The 26,312-nt window shown below is 54.9% G+C and overlaps 8 protein-coding genes across 8 annotated transcripts; 3 read left to right on the forward strand and 5 right to left on the reverse strand.

The window, feature by feature from the left end:
- Positions 1–242: 242 nt before the first annotated feature.
- Positions 243–1,334, reverse strand: LRP88_08036 (uncharacterized protein; the record flags this gene model as incomplete). The annotated part of the gene is made up of 1 exon (XM_083244547.1): positions 243–1,334. One exon carries the CDS (start codon positions 1,332–1,334, stop codon positions 243–245), a length of 1,092 nt encoding a protein of 363 aa, XP_083099041.1.
- A 1,481-nt stretch (positions 1,335–2,815) lies between these two features.
- Positions 2,816–3,566, reverse strand: LRP88_08037 (uncharacterized protein; the record flags this gene model as incomplete). The annotated part of the gene is made up of 3 exons (XM_083244548.1): positions 2,816–3,232; positions 3,295–3,371; positions 3,440–3,566. The coding sequence occupies 3 exons, from the start codon at positions 3,564–3,566 to the stop codon at positions 2,816–2,818; spliced, it is 621 nt and encodes a 206-aa protein (XP_083099042.1).
- Positions 3,567–7,806: 4,240 nt separating this feature from the next.
- LRP88_08038 (uncharacterized protein) lies at positions 7,807–9,499 on the forward strand (the record flags this gene model as incomplete). Its single annotated transcript, XM_083244549.1, has 2 exons — positions 7,807–8,071; positions 8,130–9,499. The coding sequence occupies 2 exons, from the start codon at positions 7,807–7,809 to the stop codon at positions 9,497–9,499; spliced, it is 1,635 nt and encodes a 544-aa protein (XP_083099043.1).
- Positions 9,500–9,844: 345 nt separating this feature from the next.
- LRP88_08039 (cystathionine gamma-lyase CYS3) lies at positions 9,845–11,119 on the reverse strand (the record flags this gene model as incomplete). Its single annotated transcript, XM_083244550.1, has 1 exon — positions 9,845–11,119. The coding sequence occupies one exon, from the start codon at positions 11,117–11,119 to the stop codon at positions 9,845–9,847; it is 1,275 nt and encodes a 424-aa protein (XP_083099044.1).
- Positions 11,120–13,683: 2,564 nt separating this feature from the next.
- On the reverse strand, positions 13,684–15,352 carry LRP88_08040 (phosphoacetylglucosamine mutase PCM1; the record flags this gene model as incomplete). Its single annotated transcript, XM_083244551.1, has 2 exons — positions 13,684–14,541; positions 14,594–15,352. The coding sequence occupies 2 exons, from the start codon at positions 15,350–15,352 to the stop codon at positions 13,684–13,686; spliced, it is 1,617 nt and encodes a 538-aa protein (XP_083099045.1).
- A 1,346-nt stretch (positions 15,353–16,698) lies between these two features.
- Positions 16,699–18,284, forward strand: LRP88_08041 (Zn(II)2Cys6 transcription factor domain-containing protein; the record flags this gene model as incomplete). The annotated part of the gene is made up of 2 exons (XM_083244552.1): positions 16,699–16,767; positions 16,875–18,284. The coding sequence occupies 2 exons, from the start codon at positions 16,699–16,701 to the stop codon at positions 18,282–18,284; spliced, it is 1,479 nt and encodes a 492-aa protein (XP_083099046.1).
- An 840-nt stretch (positions 18,285–19,124) lies between these two features.
- Positions 19,125–20,369, reverse strand: LRP88_08042 (rRNA-binding ribosome biosynthesis protein RPF2; the record flags this gene model as incomplete). The annotated part of the gene is made up of 3 exons (XM_083244553.1): positions 19,125–19,139; positions 19,402–20,302; positions 20,356–20,369. The coding sequence occupies 3 exons, from the start codon at positions 20,367–20,369 to the stop codon at positions 19,125–19,127; spliced, it is 930 nt and encodes a 309-aa protein (XP_083099047.1).
- A 496-nt stretch (positions 20,370–20,865) lies between these two features.
- On the forward strand, positions 20,866–22,857 carry LRP88_08043 (tetratricopeptide repeat protein; the record flags this gene model as incomplete). Its single annotated transcript, XM_083244554.1, has 2 exons — positions 20,866–21,039; positions 21,100–22,857. The coding sequence occupies 2 exons, from the start codon at positions 20,866–20,868 to the stop codon at positions 22,855–22,857; spliced, it is 1,932 nt and encodes a 643-aa protein (XP_083099048.1).
- Between the last annotated feature and the right edge of the window lie 3,455 nt (positions 22,858–26,312).

The raw sequence follows: 26,312 nt of genomic DNA on the forward strand, positions 1-26,312 counted from the left end.
CTAGGAAACAGTAAAGTAAGGATGGCAAGCCACTAGATTTGCTCCGAGGATAATGAAACGTGACCTAAACAAATGAAAAAACGTTAATGAACTTATCGAAGGCACTCAATGTCACTTGACGCCCCTTGCTCACCCCAAACTCCAAACTCCAAACATCCACCGCTGCCTTCCAACAACACTTGTTGTTATCCAAGAGGCACTCACCCTTGGTCCATCACACTGCACTGGAAACGTCCTCCAGTCTAGTCCGCGTCATATATGTCCTCAGAGTCGTCCTCACTGCCAACGTCAGAGGAGGCGCCCCGCTGGTTGATGTTGAAGGAAACCTGGGGAGGATCTTCGAAGAGCATGCACTCATACCAGGCCTCCTCTGCCCTTTCAAGGCGCTTCTCGCAAATCTTGATCTCGGTGTACATGCCGAGGTCTCTCAGCAGGTCCACGATGTCGTACGTACACTCGGACGAGTGATCGTCTCTCGCCAGCTTGCAGAGCACTTCCATACACGCCGAAGGGTCTGTGTCGCGTGCCCATTCGAGGAGGCGGCACTGGATCTTTGTCCAGGTTACGACCCATTCCGCATCCAAGCTGCCACCCCCAAGACGGCACTCGATGGTACGCCGGCCGCCTCTGGAGCGCTGGTCGCCCGGTGTCATACCATCGAGAGTGTTCGTCGCCCAGTTGCTACTGGCATACCGGTCATCCTCTTCATTCCTGCTCATCAATAGTGCGATTTGATGCACAACGGCATCACAGGAAAGAAGCTCCTTGACCCCCAGCCAGGTGGGCTTCCACGACTTTGCGGCTGGATACCATGTCGGCTCATCATGCCGAGCCACGATCTTAGGGTCCTCCAGAATCCTCTCTATTCCGAGTTGTTTCTGCCTCGGGCGTCCTTCCTCCAGGAACGGTTTCGGCGTTGAACCGGGCGAAGGCGAAGGTGGAGGATCCAGGCCGACAAGGTCAAAGTCAACTTGAGGAGGTAATTCGCGTGTGATGGTTTCACCATCGAGTCGCGCTTCCTCCTCCTCTTCCTTTAGCTGGAAGTCGCCGCCTGGTATCCGCCGTCTGCGTCTCCGTGCCTGAGAATCCGGCTTCTTGGGCCGGAAAAAGGGCTTGCTATTGGGAGCCTCCCAGTCCGAATCATCACTAGGACACTCGGGATCCAAGGCCGCAAAGTCCTGATCCCGATTATTTTCTTGTTCCTTGGTGTGTTGGCGAAGCCTTTGACGCGACACAACGGGGGCTTCCCCCAACTTCCTCGCTCGCCCGAGATACCGAGGAATCCGGCTCGATGCGTGGTTAGCAACGATGTCGTGAGCCTCCTTGGCATCCATACCTTTTGAGAGGTCGGTGTAGGCGAGGCGGCGGTTAGAGTTGGAATACTTGGCTGCACTCCTGCCTGGGCAGTGAAGGGTGGACAAAACACTGTCCGTTGCCCAGATGAGAGCAGCATAATTCCTTACAGCCCTCGTGTCTAGATGGTGAGGACCATTCCCGACGTGAACATGCATTCCGCATCTTTGATTGACACGAACCCGGAAGTTGGCCGTCAATAGTCGGACAACGGTCGCGAGAAGCCGGAACGCTTCATCACAAGAATATAGCGGCGGGCTATTCAATTCAACAGACTCCCAACCAGTGGCACCAAAGGAACCGTCATCCGGCAGACCGGGTTCCGACACCGAGCCATCAGTGTTGACTAGCCACCCAAGGGGACTGGATTCATCACGGTCGTCTTGTTCTTCTTCTTTTGTATATGCATCTAAGCCGTGCCCCCTCAGCATCTGAGCTATCCTGTCTGTGACCGGTATTTTGGTGGATTCTACGGATGGGAGGCCGCTTACACTTTCGTCGTCAATGCCATTCGTTCGATAAAAGACGAGAAATTCTAGCTCGACGCCGAAGCTGACGCGTGGAGGACGTGTATACTTGTCCTGCTCTAATGATGAAGAAGGCTGTGGTCTTTTGGACGCCGTACCTTGATTGTTGGTGTTCATGATGCGAAGTGTTGGTCTGGATTGCTTGTTATCTGTAGAAGTGGTCAGCTGTTGAGAACTTCCAGAAGAGGTGTGTTGAGTGAGTGAGTCTAATTGTACAACACTCTCTGGAAAGACGCTTCGGAATATATAACATCTCAGGGTCGAGGCTTTCTGAGACATCTGTTCTCCATCGTCAGCTTGTCCACTGAGCCTGGCCGTTCATCAACCATCATTGGCTTTGTTCACCATCGTGCGCCCAATGAACACCGGGCATGATGAGACGGAATTTGAATCATGCTTGGGGCAACAATAGCCTTGAACAAACAATTCCTTTATCCAACGGGGTATCAAGGGGAAGAAAAGACTGAAAGCCAAAGGTTTCTTTGTTCTTTGTTCAATATGAAGTTTTCCTACTCCCTTTCGCCTCTTGCTATGATTGAATTGGAAAAAGTAAAAATAAAGCACAAACATCCACCACCCCAAAGTGCGACTTTCCCTTTGTTATTACCCACAGGGCAATACAAAGCAAAAAGTCGCACTACCCCAGCATGAAGCATTCAATCCGTCAACCATCAGTCCAATACGCCTGAGCGTGTCATTACCTCGTCCAAGCCTCGAGGGAAGCTTCCATCGTCGGGTCTTTACTCGTCAAAGGTATCGCGTTGCATGTCTGAAAAAAATGTGTACTTGGTAACAAAAATGGGTACGAGAAGCGAAAACAGGCGTTCGAGTAAACGACGTTAACCTGGCACCCATGGGTCCAGCACGTGTTTGTGCTGGAACCCGTGTCGTGGCGCTGCCAATAGAGCACCGCATACGTAAACCTCATTCGCTCATTAGAGCAGATAGGCCAGCATGCCGAGAGCAACAGCTGCAGCAGCACCCTTGCCCGCTGGCGCCATAGTAGGGGCAGCGAGGCCATCGGAGCTGGTCGAGGTTACGGATTCTTCGGTGGCATCGGCGCTGGCTGCCGTCTGGGTGGCCGAACGGGTGGCAGTCGAAAGGGTGGTCGTGGCGTCGTCATCATCATCGTCGTCGTCGTCGCTGGCAGTGTTCTTGGGAGGGGACTGGGTGGCGCAGAGAGCTTGGATCTTCTGCTTGCAATCCCGCTGGCCACTCTGGCTGCCGGCGTTCTGCGAGATGCACTGGGCGAAGAGCTCCTGGCAGATAAAGGTGGGCATGGTCTGCGTGTAGTACTGGAGACCGGGAGTGGAGCTGTTGGAAGTGCAGGCGCATTCCCACTTGAGGGTTTCCTGATAGCGGCATTAGCTTCCATGATCATACAACAGATAAGTGTGTTGAGCAGTGCACGTACCGCAGTGCAGTCGTTGTCCTTGGTGTCGTCCTTGCAGAGGGTATCGCAGGTGTCCTGCTGAGCATTGCACCAACCGGCTAATAAAACATACTGGTCAGTATAATCTTCTGGTTTTCTGACCTTGCTCGGCGGCTTTGGTACATACCTCGCGTTCCGAAATCAACGGTGCCTGGGTCAATGGTCATGTCCAGGGAGCTCTTGTAGGTTTGGACAGCAGTCTGAGCCGTAACGGCCGAAACGGCCAGGGCGAAAAAGGCGAGTGTGGATCGCATTTTGGATGATTCTGATGTTATGGATGAATTGAGACGGATACCAAAGGGTGCGATGAGGAGACGGTGCGGCAGGCAAGGTCGAAGATCACCAGGCGGTATGATGATGTTGATCGATGGATGCTCCGGGGTGGTGTTGTTGTTTTTGCTTTGGGTGGTGAAGCAGGTGGAGTGCTAGGTATTTATCTTGACCCAGAAACGGGAAGCTTGATGCAAACAGGGACGGGAGGGAAGGGGAAGGGGAGCAGGCCAAACGCGGAGGCTCAAGGGCAGGTGCGTTGGGTTTTAAACGAGGGAGCAGGGAAAAGAGAAGCGATGATCGGATTTCTGGGCAGGTGCGGTGCTGTGCTGTGCCAGTGCCAGTGGCCTCGGTTTGATTAACGTTTTGCGACAGACGATGCTTCCAGACCTTGTCGGTCCAAATCGGCCGGCACGCACCCACAATCCGTAACCTGCAGTACCTACAGAACATACCCACGCGGCCCATGGATCCAACAAAACCCACATCCATGAGGCCCCATGAGCCAACATGGAACTCCGGACCTATCAGTCCAGCTGCGCATGAGCTGCTGCTAGCTGGGCCTAGCTGCCCGCCAGCTCTCCTCGCTCCAAACTCTCAAGGGCAACGACGCACAGGCACAAGCCAGCTAGAGGTCGCATCGCATCGTATCCACCCCTTGCCCGGCGCCCGCTTGCAGCCACTCACGACATGCCCCTGCTCGCCCTTGCCGGCGCCATTTCCGTTCAGTCGTCATGACTACCACCACCATCATTGCTCCGCACCAGGAACCATCCCAACCATCATCCATGGCATTCACTGCTGCAACTGCCTGCAATGGCCATCGAGATTCTGCCGCTGGCCAAGACCAAGACACCAAGGCCAAGACCGGGGCCGGGAGACCGCCACGCTCGAACCTATCGAGGGAAATAACCGGGCCCACGAGGTCCGGAAAAGAGGTTGGGCCCGTGGGAGGCGGCAGCCCACGACTTGACTTGTTGCGCACAACAAGGATTAGACGCACCTCGATAGACAATCGGTGGCCTGGTAGCAAAGTCTCGGCATCACGCTAGCACCGTCTTCTCTCGTCACTCTCGCTCGTGTTGAACATGGGTCCCAGCATGGGGCCCAATCTAGCCAGCACCAGTTTTTGCCAGCTGGAGATGCCCGGCTCAGCAAGCGAGAACTCCATCCGATGCCGAGGGCCCATATCTGAGACGAGCCAATAATCTCGAGCACCTTGAATCACCATTGTCTCTAATATTTGACACGGGCCACCTTGGCGACCATCTGTATTGCCTCATCAGAGCTCCGTTCCTCACAAAATGGGCATGATGGCCACAGAGTGTTGTCTTTGTGGGTTGATCCCGAACTCCAACGCGTTGGGCCTCGGCGATGTCATCTCCACGTCGATGTCGAGCACTCGGTTCTTGGCGCGAGGTTGGAGCTGCAACTAGAGATCTGCTCGACAGCGCCATCTCCGGAAAAGACGGGACACCCGGAAAGTGGAAAGGGAAAAGTCCATCCATCTTCCGCGTCCATTTGGCTCATCACAGCCAGGGACGCCAAGACGACAATCTTTCTCCAACAGGCTGGGTATCATCGATGGCATCCCAGCTCGGATGTATCAAACGCCCGGTCCTTTTACCCACGTTGGGTTATCTCAATCTAACCCATGTGCATGGTGCGCAGTGTCACAGACAGACAGATACACATGTTGGGCTCTGTGCGATCCATGCAATAGCTGTCATCGCACCCCAACGCTGTACCGTTGCAGGCCCTACAGGAATTCACCACACTCAAGATGCCATCTAGAAATTTTCACATTAAGTGGATGACCTTTTGGAAGCGTACAAGACAACCTAGCATGCAGCTGCCAGCTTGTCCCGCGCGATTGACTCCACCCGGCCCCATCTTCCCTGTCTCGTCCCATCCAGAATGCGTCACTTTCATCCCCCCTCCCAAGCTAATCTGCCCATTCCCCCGTCCCTCCGACTAGACTGGACTGGCCTTGCTTTGCCTATCATCCATATTATCCATATTGCAATTTCTGACCATGTATCAAGTTTGATTGTGGCCAGCGGCAATCAAATTGGGCCGGTTCTCGCCTCGGAGCCATTCACTGTTCCTCGACAATGGGTTTTGAAACGAATGAGACCGCCAACGAGACCCAGGAGCTATCGCGACAATGCTGCGACAAGCTCCTGTGAGCTTTCGCCAATCATATCACCCAACCAGCGCCCCAGACTGAGGGTCGAATGAGACGCCAGTCTGAACTTGAGTAACACCGCGCGTCTCGGTCGCCAGGTCAGCGAGACAGCAACACAACGACGCCACATGCTTAGCTTTGCAGATCGGCCAACGTGAGAGGCCATGATAGCCGCCTTGCGGAGCACCTGTCATGTGTTTGGCCTCGAATCTCCAATACTCCAACCACTCAGTTTTGGCCTCTTCTCCATGACACGCGGGGAGGCTGGGCGACCCGAGTCTATTCCCTCTACGGAGCGCTTTGTGTGAGTTAGGGCTGCGGAGGCACCTCCACACGCGCGATACCCGTACTACCGACTGGCGATCGATCGGTTCCCAACCCCTCGGGCTTTCTTGTTTGACTGCCTCTCGTGCCACAACAGTGCGTTCTCTAGCAGTGTCGCGCAATGGGTTAAGCGCGTGGTACGGGTTGGGCTTGCTGCTAATGATAGGACGTTCAAGGTTTGTTTGAACCTGTTCAGACGTCGTTGTGGGCTGAGCCGTAGGGTTTGTTTGACTGGCGATCTTTTGGCCTCGTCCCTATGATCCACTGGAGTCCTCGGTATCATTGATGAGCTTGCAACTGACAAAGTTTGAGCCGCCATCTTGATAGTCATATTCGAGTTTCCCCGAGATGCACAGCAGCCGCTTGCGTCTAATCCCGAATGTGTCGATCAGAGAGCCTCCATAAGCCGCGCGGCCACGTCTGAGTGTCTTCCGGACCGGCAAAGCTCGAGTTTACTTGAGCGTCGGATCGTGTGCAAGTTGCCATATTGCCGTGCCGATACTCCGTCAGGTGCTCTTTACATTGTCTATGGAGAGTGAGCTCTGCCGACTTCTCCGTTGCTAGGCTCGTTATTCGTTGTCAATCTTGTTGCATTCCCCGCTAGCCCGGCAACGTCTTCCGATCTCTGTTGACTGTCTTTGGGCCATGGGCTCTTATCAACCTTCCCCTCCCTCTCGCAGTGAGACCTCGTCATTATGAAAAGGGGCTTAATGGTGTCTTACTGACGCCCTTTACGTATCCATCATATTGCAGGGCTCTGCCTTTTTTGTTCCACGCGTGGAGGGATGACGTTGTCTTCGAACAGTTGCGATTGGACCTGGTTGTAAATGCCCAGCGAGTACATATCGACCCTTTGCTATGTCTTCCTTGTCGGTTGTCTATGACAAGGGGCTATTGCCGTAAATTTGTTTTCTCGACACGTGCCAGCCTTATACGGACATCCAGTGCAACCAGCGGTGTTTGGTGCAGTTCTGTAATATCGGACTGACGTTTGAGTGTCACGGATGTACCTAGGGATCAAGGCCGGTCTTTGTTTTATGGTGCCATGTTCATCATTCTGGTGTGAATTCTAGCTAGGACACAGTCACTGGCTCAATTGTGTATTTTGATCAGTATCTAAGTGTTTGGTGGTTTTATTGTGGTCTGAACAACATGCTTGGCAGCTGAAAGTACAGGCTTTAGTTCTCATCCACATGGTGATGATCGGGAGCCGGTAGCACTTCTAAAGCCCTCTATACCGGACTACCTAACGTACCCTACCAGACCGGGCGTGTTCAGAATGGCATGCCGGTGGTCGAAATATCACAAATCAATCAGAACAATAAATCATGTCACCCGAAATTCAGCACTTCAAGGTCAGCTCTAGGGTAGCCAGGTGGAAGTCAGCACCTAAAAGGACAGGATCAGCGGGGGTGGGGGCTCTCAAGACAACCAGGTCCCTGCATCCAAGAGCGGGACGATCCATGGTTAAGTCAAGCACCTCCAAGCCAGCAACTCCACAAACGCGGCGCCCAGTAGCCAGTGCTGCTTATCAACGACATCCATCCATCGTCAAACAGCTCAGATCACCCAGCTACTCGAGCAGCGCCCATTCGGAACCACATGTTTCCGCCGTCATAAGCTGGCCCTCAATGCACTGCGACTGCCGCTAGCCCCTCTGTTGTCGCCATTGCATCTCGTGTCTCCCCTCGAACCTCACCGACGCCTTCATCATGGATCGACTACCCCGAGAGCTCATCGATGCCATCCTCCAACAATGCGTATTCCTCGGCCCAAAGAACAAAGTCCTCTCGCTTCGCCTCGTCTGTCGCGTCTTCGACCAGATCCTCAAGCCCTTTGCCTGCCGAACCCTCGACCTGGATTTCTCGCGCCTGAGCAAGACGAGCGGCGTGCCGCACCCGCAGATGGATGCGCTCCAGACCGTCGGATACCACTGCAAGAGTCTCTACATTGACTTGATGGTACTGCGAGATGATCGTAAGCTCATACCGTCGTGTCCCTGGACGTGCAGTAGCTGACATGGATGATTGGCTAGTCGAAGTTGAGTTCCTTGATACAGTTTTCGCGCGGGTCCCGTCAATGACCGACTTCTGTCGAACGCTACACAAGAAGTACTGCATGAACGAGACGTCATTCACAGAAATAGACTACTACCGCACCGTGGAGGCGATGCTCTTCTACTGCCGCGACGTCGACCGTCTACGTCTCAACCTCCCCTTTCAGCTCGTCGGCCGCCACTGCAATGCCGCCACCATGATCCTGGCCAACACCCTCAAGGCGTTTGCTCAGCGATCCGAAGAGGACTCGGCCAAGCTCAATACTCTGGTCATAGAAAACGTGACCGATGTCGCGATATGCCACCTGTGGATGAACCCAAGCGATGTCATGAACATCATCAGAGTATTAGAGGTGCTGGAACATCTCGTCCTGACATTACGACGACACGAAAACGACCCGCAGCGTGTAGGCCTATTTGGATCGTGTCTCTGGAACCTGGTTGAGAATGCGGAGGAGCTCAAGAGTCTGTGCTTGATAGGCATGGATCATGACGACCGACCTCCACGAGGATTGAAGCAGACCAAATTCTGGCAGATGCCTGTCGAGGAGTGGCTTGCTAAATCGCTGCCCGCTCCCTACATCATCCTCTCCAACTTGACATGCCTGGAGCTCAAGAGAGTTGAGGTGTGCCCAGAGGTCTTCCTTCGGACAGCAGAGAACTTTGGGCCCACACTTCAAGAGCTATACCTGAACGAGGTATATCTCAAAGTCGAGCAGTCGAGGGATTGGAATGAGGACTCTAAGAAGGTCCTTTGGGTAGGAATGCCGAATCAGCGACCCGGAGAGGATTGTCATTGGATCGCCATGGCGTTGAGATGCGCTACACCACAGCTGAGGGTCTGTCGAGCATCTTTCCTGGCCTACGATCACTACCTCAGAGAAGATATGCCTACCCACCCTGAGTTTGACCTCATTGACCCCTGCGGTCTTGGCAGAAGCATCTCTCAGCGTTTCGTCGAGGTTGTGATGGGCATCCGCCAGCCCACGACAGCTACTAAGGATCCTGTCGAATATCTTCCTGCAGACGCTCACTTTGACAGCCTCGTACATGATCTCCGAGTTCGAACCCGTGCACTTGGGGTGGTTGAATATGATGCAAATGCGTATCAAACGGCTGTTGCGAATCCAACATCGGAGTGGCAGCGGAGCATCGACGGCGTCTTCCCCAACTGCAATTCGAATACGCTCGACGAGCTACACTACATCGCCGAGACAGCGTGTCAAGGCATGAACGAGATACACCAGCGGCGCAACGAGTGGTCCACCGAGAGCAGCATGGCCAACGAGTTCACAGAGAACCTTTTCAGCATCCCTGCGACAGACGAGCAGCAGGAAGAAACGATTTGATGAGTCACAGTTCACATACACACACATGATCGCATGGAGTTACACGGTTGGCAAGTTCAAATACCTTGGCGCACTTATAGACGATTGTCAAGTTGAATGATAATATTAGGTAGCTTGCCATTATCAAGCACCAATACCAGAAATGATGCAAATCGCACCGTTTTTTTAACCCTTGTCGCTATATGAATGCCCGCTCTCTCTCAGGACTTTGTTGAAAGTCCATCACCCTCTTTTTTGGTTTCAATGCCTCATGGCATCTTCAAACAAAAGAAAACAAATCTCATCAAATGTCGTCATAGGTCATCTAAAGAAGCAGAACTCCATAAATATCGAGCACACACACGCTTAGTGCCCGTTGGAACCGTTAACGCCGTTGGAACCGTTGACACCGTTGGTCTTGGTCTCCGCGACAGCCTTCGTGAGGGCCTGCAGGACGTCGTTCTTGAGATCCTCGGCGTCCTCGACACCGCAGCTGATGCGGACGAGGTCGTCAAAGATACCCACCGCCTCACGCTGATCCCTGGGAATACCGGCGTGGGTCATGCTGCTGGGGACCTCGACCAGGCTCTCAACACCACCCAAACTCTCGGCGAGGGTGAAGATCTTTGTCACCTGGCAGAAGCGCTCAGCGGCAGCGTGGCCGCCCTGGATGCGGAAGGAGAGCATACCGCCGCCCATGCCGTCGCGGTGCTGCTTCTTGGCGATGTGTCGGTGGGGGTGAGAATCGAGGCCGGGGTAGTTGACGGCAATGACGAGGGGCGAAGCCTCGAGAGCCGTGGCAACAGCGGTCGCGTTGTGGCTGGCCTCACGAGCTCGCAGGTGCAGGGTCTTGAGACCGCGGTGGGCGAGCCAGCTGTCGAAAGCAGAGGGAACAGCGCCAATGGCGTTCTGGAGGAAGCCCAGACGGGCCTTGAGCTCGTCGCTGTTGAAGGCGGCAACACCCATGACGACATCACTGTGGCCGTTGATGTACTTTGTCACGCTGTGGACGACAATGTCGGCACCAAGGTCGAGAGGGTTCTGGACATAGGGGGAGAGGAAGGTGTTGTCAACAACAACAAGGACGCCGTGCTTGTGGGCCTCGGAGACGACGGCACGGATATCGACGAGACGGAGGGTCGGGTTGCTAGGGGTCTCGATCCAGATCAAGCGGGTCTGGTCGGTGATGTGCTCGGTGATGTCAACCTCGATCTCAGGGGTAAAAGTGACCTTGACACCGTGGGCCTTGGCGACCTGGGTGAAGTAACGGTGGGTGCCGCCATAGACATCAGAGACGGAGATGACATGGCTGCCGGCAGCCAAGCTCTGGAGGATGGTGGCAGTGGTGGCAGAGCCGGATGAGAAGGCAAGGGCGTACTTGGCGTGCTCGAGAGCGGCGACGGCAGCCTCAAAGTTGGTGCGGTTGGGGTTGGCGGAGCGGGAGTACTCGTACTCGCCGACGGGCTTGCCAACGGCAGTCTGGGCAAAAGTGGTGGAGAGGGAGATGGGCTCGATGACGGCTCCGGTAGCGGGGTCGTGTGGGGAGCCGGCGTGGACGGCGAGGGTGCCGAAGGCGTGGACGGGGGACGGCGGGCGAGGCGGGGTGGCCACGGGGTCCGAGTTGAGAGGGATAGCGGACATGATGTTGTTGTTGGAAGGAGGTAGATGTATGTCGGTTGAAGAGGAGAGGAGAGAAAGAGGTGAAGAGGCAAGAGAAATAGGAACAGGAACAGAGGGCTGAGTTGATGGACCAGCTGTTATATATGAACTCGACGAGAGCGAGAGCGCCGGGGTTAAGTGGAGGAGGTAGCGGGGCTCAGAAGGAAAACTTGTACCTATGGATAGGTTGCTATGCCGTGTTTCCCCCCTGTCGGGAATGGATATCAAAGAGGCCAAGAGCAGCTTCTTAATGCGGCCAAGTCAGGCTTTCCAATTGCAACTGGCGGCGGTTCCTTTGTTTCTCTTGGTTTGACGCGATCCTGGGTCGAGATGATGCGCAAAAGGCGGTTAACGGAGCGAGGGGGTCCGAGTTCCAGAGGCACGGGAAGTCGTTCGTTCGTTCGTTCGGGAAAAGGTTTCAAATTCTTAAACCTTGACGATCACGTCAACGGGCACCTTTTTTTTTCTTTTGCAGCAAGGGAGTGCCTTTGCTTGATAGGAAAAAAAAGCAAAGAGAGAGATGACAATGCAGGTGAAGAGGAGGAAGAAAAAAAAAAAAGTAAAATTATTTGGCGACTCAGGCGCTGAAAAATGAGGTGCTGGTCTATCGTCGGTTATCGGCTCTCGGTGTATCCAAGTACTTGAACAACCTGGATGGTGGTGGTTGTATCGGATTACGGATCTGAGAAAGAGCCCAAGATTGTGGAATCATTCATCCAAAGGGTCCACGAAAGAAAAACTGGGTTCTCGTGTGTCTAAATAGTCGTTTCATGTGTGATTGATTACACAATTGAATCCATTGTCTTCTTTGTTGTTTCCATTCCTTCCCATGTCTACTACAATTTGTAAGTCAGAAAAAAAGAGGCTGATGACTCCCTCCGGCGCCGAGCCAATGTCACCATCCGCGGCGCACCTCAACAAAGATCTCACCGTCCATTCGGGGTTCACTCCCCCCTGCTTTGGAAAAGATTAGAGGTACATGTAGAGTACGGTCTGGATGGCTCGATGGCGCACCTCGATTAAAAGTCGTCATTTGTCGCTGGCGTCATGACCCGAGAAGAGGGGTGCGGATTTAGGAAAAAAAACGGCCGAGGAGGGAATATCCACCGTGATGCTTCCAGCCGCCGTTAGGTGCGAGAGAAAAATCAATGAATCGACACACACACGCGGCGGCGGTACCGAGTCCGTCGCTCAATTCGACTCAATGACAAATGCAACTGATCTGTAGCTGCTTATTTACACGCCAAGCACCAGGGCTTGTACCGCCTCACCGTCCGTGCCGGGCACGAGTACATTCAAGTCAAATTCTCCTCCCCTCACCCAAAGGGTCCTTGCGGAACCAACCTGACCTGCGCGAATAGAGAACTCCGTCCGTTTTGTGGCGGGCAGAAGCGGCTCATTCGGGCTAATGGTGGAGGGGGCGTGTGTGTACCTAACAAGATACCTCCGAATGATGCATCTATCTGTAGGAGCTTCTCTGGTGTGCAAGAGGCGGATAGCCACGAGGGGAATGTTGGAGGAGAGCGAGCTGGACTTGCATTACTAAGGTCGGCCTTGTTATGTAAGAACAAGGCAGATAATACGCCAGCTGTGATCGGTGAGAGAGAGGCATCGGTATGTACCATGCGTGTGACTCGTATCATGGATGATGGGAATCTACGCAGGACAGTTGAACCGCAACTCGGACACCAGGAGGTTTCCATGGCCTCCTGTAGCTTAGCTCACGCCCTTGCGTACTGTAGCCCTACCACTGTATCCTGCTACACTGACGTCTGCTGTAGATCTGCGAGTTTGTTCTCGTCACAGCCTCAATCACGCCCAAGCAGAAATTGGCTTTGAAATCATGGATGGCATGGGCGATACGGGCGTGGTCGGCATCCGCAAATAGCATCCACGAGCGACTTCCCGTGCAGGGAATGTCGTGGTGTGAACAACCTCCGTCAGAGTGTGGGAGTACAACAAGCCAGCATGATGAATAACGAGTGCTCTTTTTTACTACGTAGTATTTTTTTCTTGCTGACTCCCCCGCAAAACTCAGACGCCGAGGTAGCTGCCAAAAAAGGGAGCACCGGTTCCTTGCAGATCGATGTCGTGATTGCTCGTGTCGTCAAGGGAGAGCCGAGTCGCCGTCATAGTCTCGGGTCAGCAGATCTGAGGGTGCTCGGCTTCCCGTAATGGACAAGTCGGAGGCTGGGTGAATTCTAGAACAAACATGGCGGCTCGTCTATCTAAAATGAGATGTGCTTTTTTTTTTATGAGGCCCTTATCACAGATTGAAGATGAGACATATGGAGCAAAGTCCAACGTTCCCCGGATTTGCTTGCACTTGCACTTGCACTCAGACATGATGCGATGCGATGTGATGCGATGCGCGCCTTTGCTTGACGCCTTGATGCCTTATCCTCCTGCTTTTCTGCCTTATCCGAGAGTGAGTGTGGAAACTTGGGTCTGCGCGTGGAGCCCAACTGCACCCTTTTTCTTCATTTATTCGTCTACGGCAATTCAGTCATAATTCATGCCCACTCTACGAGGCGAGGCGAGTCTGCTCAAGAGCCAAACTGCTTCACAATCTGAGCAACCTTGTTGGCGAGCTCGTCAGCCTCGGAGCGGGTGGCAGCCTCGGCGTACACACGGCATGCGTTCTCAGTGCCACTGGCGCGGGCAAAGGAACGGGCATTGGTGTACTTCCTAACACACTGGTCAATCTCATCCTGAGCACCGGCGGGCTGGCTGAGTTTGCGCTCAGCATCCGTGGTCTGGAAGAGGTCCTTGTTGCCGACCTCGACGCGGACGAGACGGTTGGGGAGGTCAGTGTAGGTCATGGCCCAGTCCTTAAGAGTCCATCCCTTGTGAGCGAGAATGACCTCCACCATGAGCATGTCCGAGATGGCGTCGCCGACCGTCTGGTTGATGAGGTCGCTGACAGCCGCCAGCGTCTCAAGCGCATCCTTCTGAGCAGGTGACTGGGGCTCTGTCTCGCGGAAAGCGCGGATGGCCTCCTGGGAAAAGACAACGGTGCCGTGGCCGTTAGCCTCAAAGTAGACGCCGACGTCGAACTGGCAGGCGACGTGGTGCAGGTGCTTAACACCAGTGGGAGTGCAGACCACAGGGAGCTGGAGGTGCTTCTCAATGTAGTTGGTGCTAGCACCGTTGGCGTAGGCGGTCTGGACGACGCCGATGCGGAGGTCATCGGCGAGGCCAGCAGAGCGGACGAGGTCACCGATGAAGGAGGCGTTGAGGGACGAGATACGGTCGCCGTCGAGCATGAAGAAGCCGGTGTCAGGGTCGATCCAATAATAGATCAGACGGTCAGCATCACCATCGAGGGAGCAGCAACGGACACCAGGGATAGGCTTGGGGCTGGGAGGAGCTCGCTGCTTGGTCTTGACGTAGTCGGCACCGGCCTGAGACGCTGTTAGCAATTGTGATCTGTACCAGAGTTCAAGCTAAACTTACATCGAGGTTGAGAACCTCGGGGCGGAGCACATCGTCATTGACGACCTTGATGTCGGAGCCGGTCACGTCCTGGGGAATGACCTTGAGCAGCTCCGTAAGCTTGGGGCCTCCGACGCCATTGGCACAGTCGACAACGAGCTGGCCCTGGAGCTTCTTGCCGCGAAGAGCGCGGACAAAGGCCTCGGAGAGCTTCTCGTAGTAACCGGCCTCGCTGACCTTTCCGTAGGCCTTGGGAGTGCCCTCGGTGTTGATGCAGCGGGTCAGATAGTGAAGCTGAGGGGTGGTGAGGATCTTGTAGTCGGTGTAGTCGGTCGAGGTGGCCTCGAAGGCATCGGCGAGGGCAGCGACGAGAGAGTGGCCCGAGGGACGGGTATCACGACCGTAGACGACGCGGCCAGGGGCAGAGAGATCGATCTTGAGCTGCTCAGCGAGTGCCTTGTAGGTGTCGAGGAGCTCCTGGTCGGAGGGGCAGTTGACAAGACGGGTAGCATAGGCCTCCCACTCCTGCTCAAGCATCTCGCCCATGGGGTCGACAATCTTGACACCGTTGTCAACGGCCGGGTTGTGGCTGGCGGTGATCATAACGCCAATGGCCTGGCCATTGAGCTTGCGGCTGCGCAGGCCCGACAGGAGACCGACACGGAAGGCGACACCATCGAGAAGGTCAGCCTTCATGCGGAACCCCGCAGTGCCATACTTGTAAGTATGGTTGGGCACAATAGGGTGCTTCTCAGAAGCAGCGAGGATCTGGCCGTCCATTCTACGGAGGTAGGTCTTGCGTAGATAGGATGGTACAAGGAGGTGAATGAATCGAGAGCTGAGGTGTGAGAAAGGTGAGAAGAAGAGGACACAGCTTACGATGGATTCAGCGCGGTATGGAGCCTCTCGAGCCTGCTCGATGGAGTGCTACACAGTAAGCTCAAGATGACCAGGACCTCAAGGTGGGGGTGCAGAGAGAAAGGATCGGAACAACCATGGACCCGGCGGCGCAACAGATTTGGCGAGATGCCCCCTTCTGATTGGATGTCTCGAGTCGTCCAAAAAGAGAGACCTCATGATACGATTCGGACCACGCAATATCCGACAAAGGGACGGGACGCCTCAATGCGGGAGGGGAGAGTCCCAGTTTCATGTCGATTGCCCTCGTGGCAATTCACATCCATCCATCCATACATCCCGTCCAATCGCTACAACTCCGTTGTGTGCAATTGCCGTCTTCTGGGCAGCAGGGACCCAGAGCTCGAGGGTCCCTTGAGCTGTCATGTCATGGTTTGAGGAGCCGCCCGTGGGCCACCCCCGGACAGCCTGCGCATTGTTGGCGTGCAATATATCCGACGTTCTTTTTGCTATTCCCTTTGTCTTCCTCTCTCTGATGCTCTGATGCTCAACACTTCCTGTCGGCCCGGCCTCCCGCCTGCTGCTCCCATCAGTCCACCTGGCCGTCTACGTGGTTAACGCAGACCCGGACACACAAGGGCTTACAAGGGCACAAGCAGCACCAGCATCAATTTACTGCTCCACATGGATGCTCCGGCGCCGAAGTCGTCAACATTATGGACACCGACTCGTCCGTTCTGCGTTGCGAGTACCCCTGCTGTGGCAGTGCAGCCTCTCTCCCATTCGCTCCCTCACTGGCTGCCCTGCCGACCGCCCCTCCATGCGCATCCCCATCCCATCCCCATCCATGCGTGCCATCCTCAACTTGTAATCCATCTTTACCAGTGCCAACACCCGATCTCCCCCTTCACCGCAGCTCGCTCAGCTCAGCAGCGCACGCAGGCAGAAACAACCGTGCTCAACCACGCCTTCTCGCCTACGACGCTTTTCTCTCTCTCTTTTGTCTCGACCTTTATTTTTTTCTCAGTGTCTGCGTGCGCGTCATGGAACTCTCACCTGAATAATTTCAACACACAATTGCTTCCTCCCCTTTCACCTCAGCTAACCGCACCCGAGGCCTCCTGCCTCTGCGGCCATGCTGCGACTGAGCTCACCATCAAGGGTCCAGTCCGTGTGTTCAAGTTGTTTTCTGAGAGCTAGGTGACGACACGTGAAAATCTCGTCTCCCCTACCCCCCTTTGTACTCGTCCGCTTCAAGATAGCCAACCATGCCGCCTCGTCGCTCTCACAAAAAGTCTCGCGCGGGCTGTCGCAGGTGCAAGAATAGGAAGATCAAGGTATGGCGCCGACCCTTGGACTCATGCTTACCCCTCAAACCTCCAGTATCCATCCGGGCTCCGCTTGTTTACATCTGGGCTGACATCAAACTCTTGTGCCGAAATAGTGCGATGAAGTCCACCCGCGATGCGGCAACTGCGCCAAACATGGCGTCCCATGCGACTTCAGTAATCCCGATGTCCTCGAACAGCTCACTGCCGCGACGCCTACTGTGAGCGCTGAGAGTAGCATCGGTGCTCCAACTCCCTCGCCTTCGGCGACAATCAACGCTCCCAGGACTCCTTTGACGCGTCCACGTGCCCCCTCAAGTCCGGTCAGGGTTCCAAGGCCAAACCCTTCTCCTCCAACTTCTGTCTACTCGCAACCGTCAATAAGCTCGGCAACATCGGATCCAAATCATGGCGACAGAATGCTCGAGTTGCGCCTCATGCACCACTATACAAACGTCACGTCGAAAACCCTCCTGACCAACTCCCCTGCCGCCGAGGATATCTGGCAGCGTGCTGTGCCTCAAATGGCATTCTCCGGCAATGGCAAGACCTATCTCGCCGACGCCATTCTCTCCGTCGCCGCACTTCACCTGCGCTCCATGGCCCCTGACGACAAGTGCTTGGTGCGCGCCTCACATGCCTATTCAGCCTCCTCCCTTTCCGCTTACTGCGCATCGCTGGAAGCTGGCATCACCGCCGACAATGCTGAAGCACTTTTCCTTACCGCGACTCTCATTGCCTTTCAAGCGAGTGCTTCTCGCCTCTTCATTAAGGACGACGGAGATACCGACCCCAGTGACTCGATAAGCAGATATACGCCCCCCCTTTCTTGGTTTCACGCCTTCCAAGGCGTCAAGACTGTGGTCGCAAGTTCCTGGCAGTGGATTTGCCACAGCGATATCGTCAAGGTGGTGATCGATTCTCAGCCAAGTTTCCAGCTCAACCTAAATCCGCGCTCACCCGATTCTTACTTTGGACACATGCTTGAAGGGCTAGCAGACGAGCTCATGAACGAAGACCCCCGCTATGTCGCTGCTACCACTCAGGCGTACTCGCATGCCGTCAGCGTCCTCAACTGGGCTCACAAGAACTACCACGCGGCTGCTGCGCTGGCATTTCCCGCAACAGTTTCGAGGAGATATGTCGACCTGGTGGATGCCAAGCGGCCACGAGCCCTCGCCATTCTTGCCTGCTTCTTTGCCCTTCTAAAACGAATGGACAATGTCTGGTGGCTACAGGATGTATCTCGGAGAGAGGTGATGGGCCTGGTGGGCCTTTTCGAGCCTGGTTCCAAGTGGTGGCGCCATCTCGAATGGCCCATTCGTATTGCTCTGCTTGACGGCAGCACAATACCGCAGGACATCTGGGGCACCGAGTTGGAGGAGCAGGCTCCGGATCAGTCAGGGGTTGTTGGTTCCATGGTGCAGCACATCGAGCTTTTTGCCGGGATGCTGAACCAATCACATGTGCAGCCTCCTATTCCAATCCCAGACGAGGATCTTATCGTGCCCGACTCCCCGGACTGAGGGGGTGGGCTCGGGCTCACGAGGCCAAGACAGGGGCTCTGGGGACTGAAGCTGGTCTTGAGCCCCGTCCAGCAGATCAGATCGGCAGTCTTGCAACATATTTTCTTTTAATCACGAGCGCAGCGGATACTGTTCTGGGCGGCCTACCCAGGCTTCAACTCTGGTGGGAGCCGACGGAAAATCTTCAAATTCAACGTTTTTACGACTCACGGCTATCTATTCTTTCGTTTATATACACCCGGATTATTCCCTAGATGGGGATACTGGTGCATAGGTTTGGAGTTTTATCAGAATCCTGAACGAGGGGGTGTACGGTACCTGGGTCATGGCGCTTCTTGGGATCATATCCCTCTTCGTCTGGGAACGGATATCGCCCCAGGCCGGAGTTCTAAAATCCTCCTAATTAGGTGCGGTGAAGGCGTTTTTCTGGTACGTCAGGACGAGGATGCTTCCTCTATCGAGAGAGACCTCGTGCGTTAGCATTAGGTCAACCTCGTGGAGCAAGCTGGGCTTTTAGGCTGAAAAGTCTGGGTCACAGCTCATCTCATCGTCCTCATCATGACCTCTACGAGCTTCCAGGCGAGTCCGAGGTCTCGCTATGGAATAGCTCTTTACTCGGGACACTGGGGCGAACATCTTTATGTATATGCCTATAGACGGAGACGGATCCCATACCCATCGTCGAGTCATGTCATATAACACGTTACTAGACGAGATACCATGGACATAATGCATAGTACTTTTATGGGTTTGCTGGCCCTTTTTTCAGCATGCATCTGGGCTCACAAGATGAAGTGTCTTGATAGCTTGCTCTCGTTACTCTCTCTCGTACTACAATTGTCAGGCAAGGACTTGCTTTCAGCGGAACAAGCACGCAAGATATTGGGAATGTCGGACAATAACATGTTGAATCGCCGAAAGACATGATCTTTGTGTCGTCACAACTAGATGATAGATACAAGAGACAAGAATAGTAATGACGAGTTGTCGCTCGTGCATAATAAATCGACACGGCCTTCCTAGGTAGGACCTTTTCCCAGACGCCCAACTCCGAGCCCGCAATGCCGCACATCTATTGCTTTATCCTCTTGGCATCCTCCTCGTCCTCCTCGACCACGTCCTCTTCCTCCTCCTTCTCCTTGCGGCTGCGCTTCAGGCCCTTCATCTTGCGGAGCTGCAGCTCGCTCAGGTCCTGCTTGCCCAGGTGCACGCGACCAATCTTGTCACCCATGGCGTCGGTCGTGATGTTCTTCTTGGTGCGCTCCTCAGTGCCGCGGGGCTTCTTCATGGCTTCCTTGAGCATCGACTCATCCGCCTCGCGGATGCGGCCGACGCGGAAGTCCATGCGGGGACCAATCTCCTCGACCTCGACGCGCGGCAGGCGCTGGCCGCTTCGCTTGGTGCTGATGGTGTAGACACGCAGGTGGATGGCGGGCTTGGCGTCGCCTTCGCCGGTGCTCTCCTCGGCGCTGATGGAGACGATGTACTGAAGACCCTCAACGTCAATCTTGTCGCTGGGCTCGCCCTTGAAGAAGTCGATAAGCATGCTCTTTGCGAGGGTGAACTCGTTGGAAACGGGGCTCTCAAAGGCGGTGCCGGCAAACAGCAGCATGGGGCGCAGGCCAATGGCGAACTTTTTCGTCTTGAACTGGGCAATGGTGCGGAAGCTCTCGGGGTCGAGGTAGAGCTCCAGCATGTCGAGGGTCTTGTACCCAAATGTGCGGATAAAGGTCAGGGTGTGCGGGCGCTTCTTCTGGCTGCTGCCAAAGAGGAGCAGGCTGGCGTCGTTCTTCTCCGAGAAGAACTCGAGCGACGCGGTATCGTCGAAGGGGTGGATGGCGTTCTTCTTGGTGAACTTCTTCGCCAGCGGCTGGCGCATCTGGTGCAGGTCGTTGAGGGCGTCCTGGACAATCTGCGAGCACGTTGTTCCGCGGAGGAAGAGGCACGTCTTGGGGTTCTCGTTGACCTTGGACTCGCGCTTCTCGACCGCCCGCTTGGAGCGGGCATTGCGGGGTTTGCTGGAGGAGTAAATTAGCTTGTGGGATACTCATAAGGGCACGATTGAGCATACACTTGGCGGAGCATCTTGAAGTGCTGTGGTGAAAGATGTCCTGCTGTAACGAGACTTTCTGTGAGGAGGTTGGCTGGCTGCGACTTCTCGCGGAACAGGACGAGAAAAAAAATATCCTTATCGATAAGACTGCTCCTGCTGCTCACCGAAGAGGAACGCTCCTTCCCAACTTCGGTGAAAGCACCCTGCACCTGCCGCTTGCCCGATTTGGGCAATACTTTCCCCCGCAGTCACGTGTGATACCGAAGGGACCTTTGCTGATCGGCCTGCCTTTCCGAACACGGCATCCAGCGGAGCCTCGGCATTTTCCCCGCCAAACGGTGCCACCTTCTCCAGGCCCAAGACTTCGATCAACTTCGATTTGTAAACGACCCAACCTGCATCGACGTCTCCCCCTCCGCGCATATCAGGAGCATCGTCGCCAACCGTCGCCATTGATTCTTTCATCGCCTATACTTCCTCCCCGATTCGTCCGAACCACCGAAATCAATCGTACATATCGCCAGCGCCATGTCGTTCCTGAGTGGTGGTGCCGAGTGCTCTTCCTCTGCGAACCCCCTCAGCCAGCTTCACAAGCACACACAAAATGACAGAACCCTTCAGCAAGACCGACTCGTCGGTCGAGGCCCTGGTGGTCAATTAAATGGGTTCAGAAGCCAGAGCGCAAACGCTCCTCAAGACGAGGTATGCCCTCGAAAAGGGCCAATGGACGAATTACTAATGCACATATCCTTGGTATGATAGATGATGAATGGCTTCCTCAACCAGGGTCCCAGCCTTCAGCAAGAGTTTCCTATGCAGCCAGGTCAGATGCCGCTTGGCCCAGCCCAGAGCCACATGCGCGCCAACTCAGCATCGCCAACATGGGCCCCCGACTTCAACGGCCAGGCCGCCATGGAGTCGGCCTTCAAGCCGCCGCCTGCCGCAGCAGCGCACTTCAACACTGACGAGTTTGCCCGTTTCCAGCAGCTAAACGGGCAAAGCTCTTCCTCAAGAGCGAGTCCCATGCAGAGCAACGTTCCAAATCAGATGAACCAACAACGACCCATGATGAGCGGCATGATGAACCGACCCATGGGTTATCAACCCATGTTTCAACCCATGTACCAGAACCAACAGCCTATGCATCAACAACCCCAGCAGGACGTCAAGGGCAAGGGCCGCCTCGTAGAGCTCGATGACCACAAGTGGGAGGAGCAGTTCGCCGAGATGGAGCTGCAGGACAAGGGCAAGGAGAAGGAACAAGAGGAAGCGACCGCCGCAGAGCGGGAGCTCAATGAAATGGACAAGGGCTTGACGTCCGAAGCTAATGAGTTCGGTGACTTTGAATCCATTTGGAAAGGAATCCAAGCTGAGACCGCTGCCAATAGATCCATGGTCAACGACGAGATGTTCGACCAATTCGATACCGAGTGGAGCAACAACATGATGCCCGACTTCGAGGGCATGGGTGACTGGGGCCGCCTCGGCGATCCGGCCGTTGAGAACTACCTATTCGAGGAGGACAACTTCTTCCGCGACGAGAAGAACGCTTTCGAGGAGGGCGTGCGAATCATGAAGGAGGGCGGCAACCTCTCGCTGGCTGCTCTGGCCTTTGAAGCCGCCGTCCAGCAGAACGCCAGCCATACCGAGGCGTGGGTGTATCTAGGAACGGCCCAGGCGCAGAACGAAAAGGAGACGGCGGCAATCCGGGCGCTCGAGCATGCCCTCAAGCTCGATCCCAACAACCTGGCAGCCCTGATGGGTCTCGCAGTATCGTACACCAACGAGGGCTACGACAGCACAGCATATCGCACCCTCGAACGGTGGTTGTCAGTTAAGTATCCCAATATCCTGGACCCCAAGGACTTGCACCCCCCTGCCGAGATGGGCTTCACGGATCGACAACAGCTACACGATAAGGTGACGAACCTCTTCATCAAGGCAGCACAGCTGAGCCCTGATGGAGAGCATATGGACCCTGATGTGCAAGTCGGCCTGGGTGTCCTCTTCTATGGCGCAGAGGATTATGACAAGGCCGTTGACTGCTTCCAGTCAGCTCTCCACTCCTCGGAGCTTGGCACCTCGAACCAGCAGGAGCAGCTTCACCTCCTCTGGAACCGACTGGGTGCGACGCTCGCCAACAGTGGACGGTCCGAGGAGGCCATCGCAGCTTATCAGGAAGCACTGGCTATCGCACCCAACTTTGTGCGTGCCCGTTACAACCTGGGTGTCAGCTGTATCAACATCCACTGCCACCATGAGGCCGCTTGCCACTTCCTGGCGGCCCTGGAGATGCACAAGGCCATTGAGAAGTCTGGCCGCAGCAAGGCCTACGAGATCTTGGGCGACAACGCTGGCAACGTCGACGAGACACTCGACCGCATGTCGGCGCAGAACAGGAGCAGCACTCTGTACGATACGCTCCGACGTGTCTTTACCCAGATGGGCCGCAGGGATCTGGCCGAGAAGACAGTTGCTGGTGTAGATCCGGACATTTTCCGACCAGAGTTTGAGTTCTGAGACTAGAGCGGATATTTGGAATCAAAGAGGAGTGTGTCCGTGTTGAAGAGGATGTTGCTTTGGGCTAACTATTGACTTGGGATGTATTGTTGGGACTTTTGCTTGTATCGAATCAGGCTGGGATGTGACATATGAGAGACATACATGACCTTGCAGGTCATTGACGAATATATCATGCAACGCGGAGACCATTGTCTCTAGCAGCGGCACCTATTATGGGTTACTCGATATGCGTCCCCTCGAATGTTGGTTTTGTGTCTCCATGTTGTCTCCACCGGAAAGTTGTCTGTAAGTTTCTACATCTCCGTAATTACCTGTGACTAGTGATTAGTTCTCGGTCAACCAGTCGGGCATCGACCTGACCGAGCCCCTCATAGCACGCCCGAAGTGACAATAGGCGTTATATGATCGAGTCAGTTGTAAATAAGCATCGACACGGAGAAGGAGTCAAACGGCTAGCGTACCCCGAAGCCTCCCGGGTATAGGTGATAGTCTTCCACCGAGACTATGGGACGCACCAGCAGCTTCTTTGCTTTAGTGATTCGGGAAATGTTACCCGATGCCTGTCGCTCTCGGACGAGAGCTTAATAATGTCTGTATCACGGCTGACCGACTATGTATCGCGAGTCAGTTGCTGAGACGAAAGGCTTGCAGATTGAATCCCTGGCGCAGCGCAATTCCCTCGTTATTCCCTGCAAGCTCGGGCGGGTTCTCTTATTTCTTTCCCCTCCCCGCTAGCTAGCTGCCTCGGCAGTAAGCAGACGCAGAGTATCGCCGTCTACCTTGGGACGGCACTTGTACGCCGGGCTTGGAGGACGAGGAGCTTCCCGTAGTGGATGATCTCTTGCGCGTCTCGTCAAGGCATCCATCCTTGACCAGCCCTAGGCCCGTTTCCTGCCGCGACGTGCGCCATCGCCAGAGGGGACGCATGTCTCGCAAAAGAGGCCCATCCCATGCGGGCGCTATAGAAACTGGATGGTCTCGCGGGAAAGGGAACACTGGGCCTGGGTGCCGTGGGCTTGAGAGCACAGTACCCCTCTCTCTCCCCTCGGATGTGGAGTAATGGGGCTGAAGAGACGCAAGGGGAGGGAGACAGGCGAGTGAAAAGCAACAAACAGGACGGAAAGCGGCTGGGAAAAGGAAAGTGAGTGAGACAACAGAGCGGAACAGCGAGGCTAGGGCTAGGCTGTGATATTGCGGCATCGTCTGAGTGAGATCACAGTCGTCTCAGGCACTCGGCCGGTTTGATTGGGCCTGACCAGACTTGCCAGAGACAATCTGGTGTACCACGGGATGGATTGCATCCTCCCAAACCAGGCTAGATGCGTAATGTTGCTTTGTTGGAACGGTGAGTGCCGTCCCCATCGTCGATGCTGGCGGTGGATGGAGTACAGTACAAGGTAGGTACCGAACACATACACTCGAGAGGGTGTTGTGACGTCTCCTAGGAGTGCGCATCCGTGTATGCTCGAAGCCATCTTCACCAGATACAGTAGGTACTGTGCAGTACTGTAACCATACCCCTCGGCGGCATATCTAGACGCTTGAAGTTTCGATTGGGTTTGATAGACGGCGATCCCCCAACGGCCGGGTCCTCGGGTCGGCGCAAAACTTCAAAAAATCGAACCTGACAGGCATACAGAAGAGGGATAAGAGAGAGCACCATCAAGACATCTCGACGCCATGAGGGGAACAAGGTGGGTAGAAACAGACGGCTCTCCGAGGCATGCTGGTGGAGACGGAGGGCGTTGAGCTAGTCATCTTGGGGTCAGGGGGGCTTGGCTTGCTTCCCAAGTGCTTGATTGAGTGGCGGATATGATGCTGACTAGCCCATCGCGTAAACTGTCCAGGAAAGTCCGGGGTAGGAAGAATACTGTACTGTGCTGCGAGCACGATCGACATCGATGTCGTGCTGTGCCGTTGATTCATGCTTGCTCGGTGACCAGAACTGCCGCCCGTTCGTTAAGCAAGAGAAGGAAACGCATACCTTCCGTGGGCGGGTATATCGAATTTATCAAGCCTGCCCCGGGAGATCTTGCTCGAGACGATATACCGTCGAGTCCTCTTGTCTCGGCGACTTGTGTTAAAGACTCGGTCCGCCTTGAGACGGTATCTAGATACTGATCCCCTTGCCCCGCGACATATCTTTGCCTTGACCAAAGCAGTCTAGAGATGCCGCCATTTCGATGAGACATCTCCACCGCAGGCTAGCTAACTGACAGCCAGCCTGCAGCGTGGTAGGTATCCCTTCAGCACAGGTAGACAGTCCATTCTTCGCCATGCCTCTTGTCTCCCGAAACCTGTCGGGCTTCGCGCCTTCATTCATCCTCCGCGGCCGTTCCATAGCATCGCCACTGGAAGATTCCATCCCGTTTCTTCAACGGACGCCAAGCCAAAGCAAGCTCGAGACCTCGCCGTGAAATCCTGTCGAAATCTTTCAGTACGTGCCTGCCTCGGGCTCGTCCTCAGGTTACGTCTTTTACTCAAGCCCGGATGAGCTTCCGAGTGCGAGCCCACTCACCGATCAGGCATCCCGAGCATCTGGATCCAAGAGACCATTCCACCCTTCACACTTAGGGAACCGTGCGTCAGTACTGTACTGTACATACCCTCTACTTCGCCTTCCGTAAACGAATAGACGTGATAGTCGTTGACCAGGGTGTATTGCTTCAACAAAAAGAGAGTTTGTGCGGGCAGCCGGCTCCCCGCTGTGGATGAGGGTTGCTGAGCGAGATTGGTGGAATCTGGTGTCCCCCTCTTCTGATGGAGACAAACAGGAGGTACTTTGTGCAACCATGGAAAGCTGAGCACGCTCCAGATCTCGAGTCTCTTGTCCCGCAGGATCGAGAAAGGGCCATCTGCCTGGGCGCCTGGGCTTCCAGCCATCCCGTCCTTCCCTGTCCGGTTCTGGCGAGGTTGTACCCACCACCGTGTCAGTGCGCAGCGCCAATCTGATGCCAAGGTGATGAGTAGCAAATCCAACACATGATGAACATGGAAATAGCATGGCGGAGGACCCAGACCCGTCGACGTGCTGCCTGGATCACTACCCGAGCAGATAAATCGTTTGTCACGTTGGGAACGCAATGTATAGCCAACAACAAGCGAAGCTGTGTATAAGAATGCAAGCTTGCGCTGCTGTTGTGCGAGTTGTCTGGTTTCACGAGCGGTGTATGCACTGTGACAGCATTGGTAGTAGTGCAACATGGTGAAGTAACACAACGCCTCAAGATATGGGACCTACTCAGTGGGCGATCTAGAGTAGACGCGGCCAGACCCATGATTGCCAGGGCTGGCCGGTTCGACCTCGAATACCGATACAGGAATCATGGAACGAGATTAGGGAAGGCTTGGCTGGATCTGTCGCGTCTTGTTGACGGGGCGAATCTCGAAGATGGCGCTGAGCAAAGCTGCGGATTGGAGATATCCATGATAGCATAAAACGAACAACGGTT

The sequence above is a fragment of the Fusarium phalaenopsidis genome (assembly GCF_050370095.1).
Source record: "Fusarium phalaenopsidis strain FUZ10S chromosome Unknown contig_32302, whole genome shotgun sequence".
Taxonomy (NCBI): Eukaryota; Fungi; Ascomycota; class Sordariomycetes; order Hypocreales; family Nectriaceae; genus Fusarium; species Fusarium phalaenopsidis.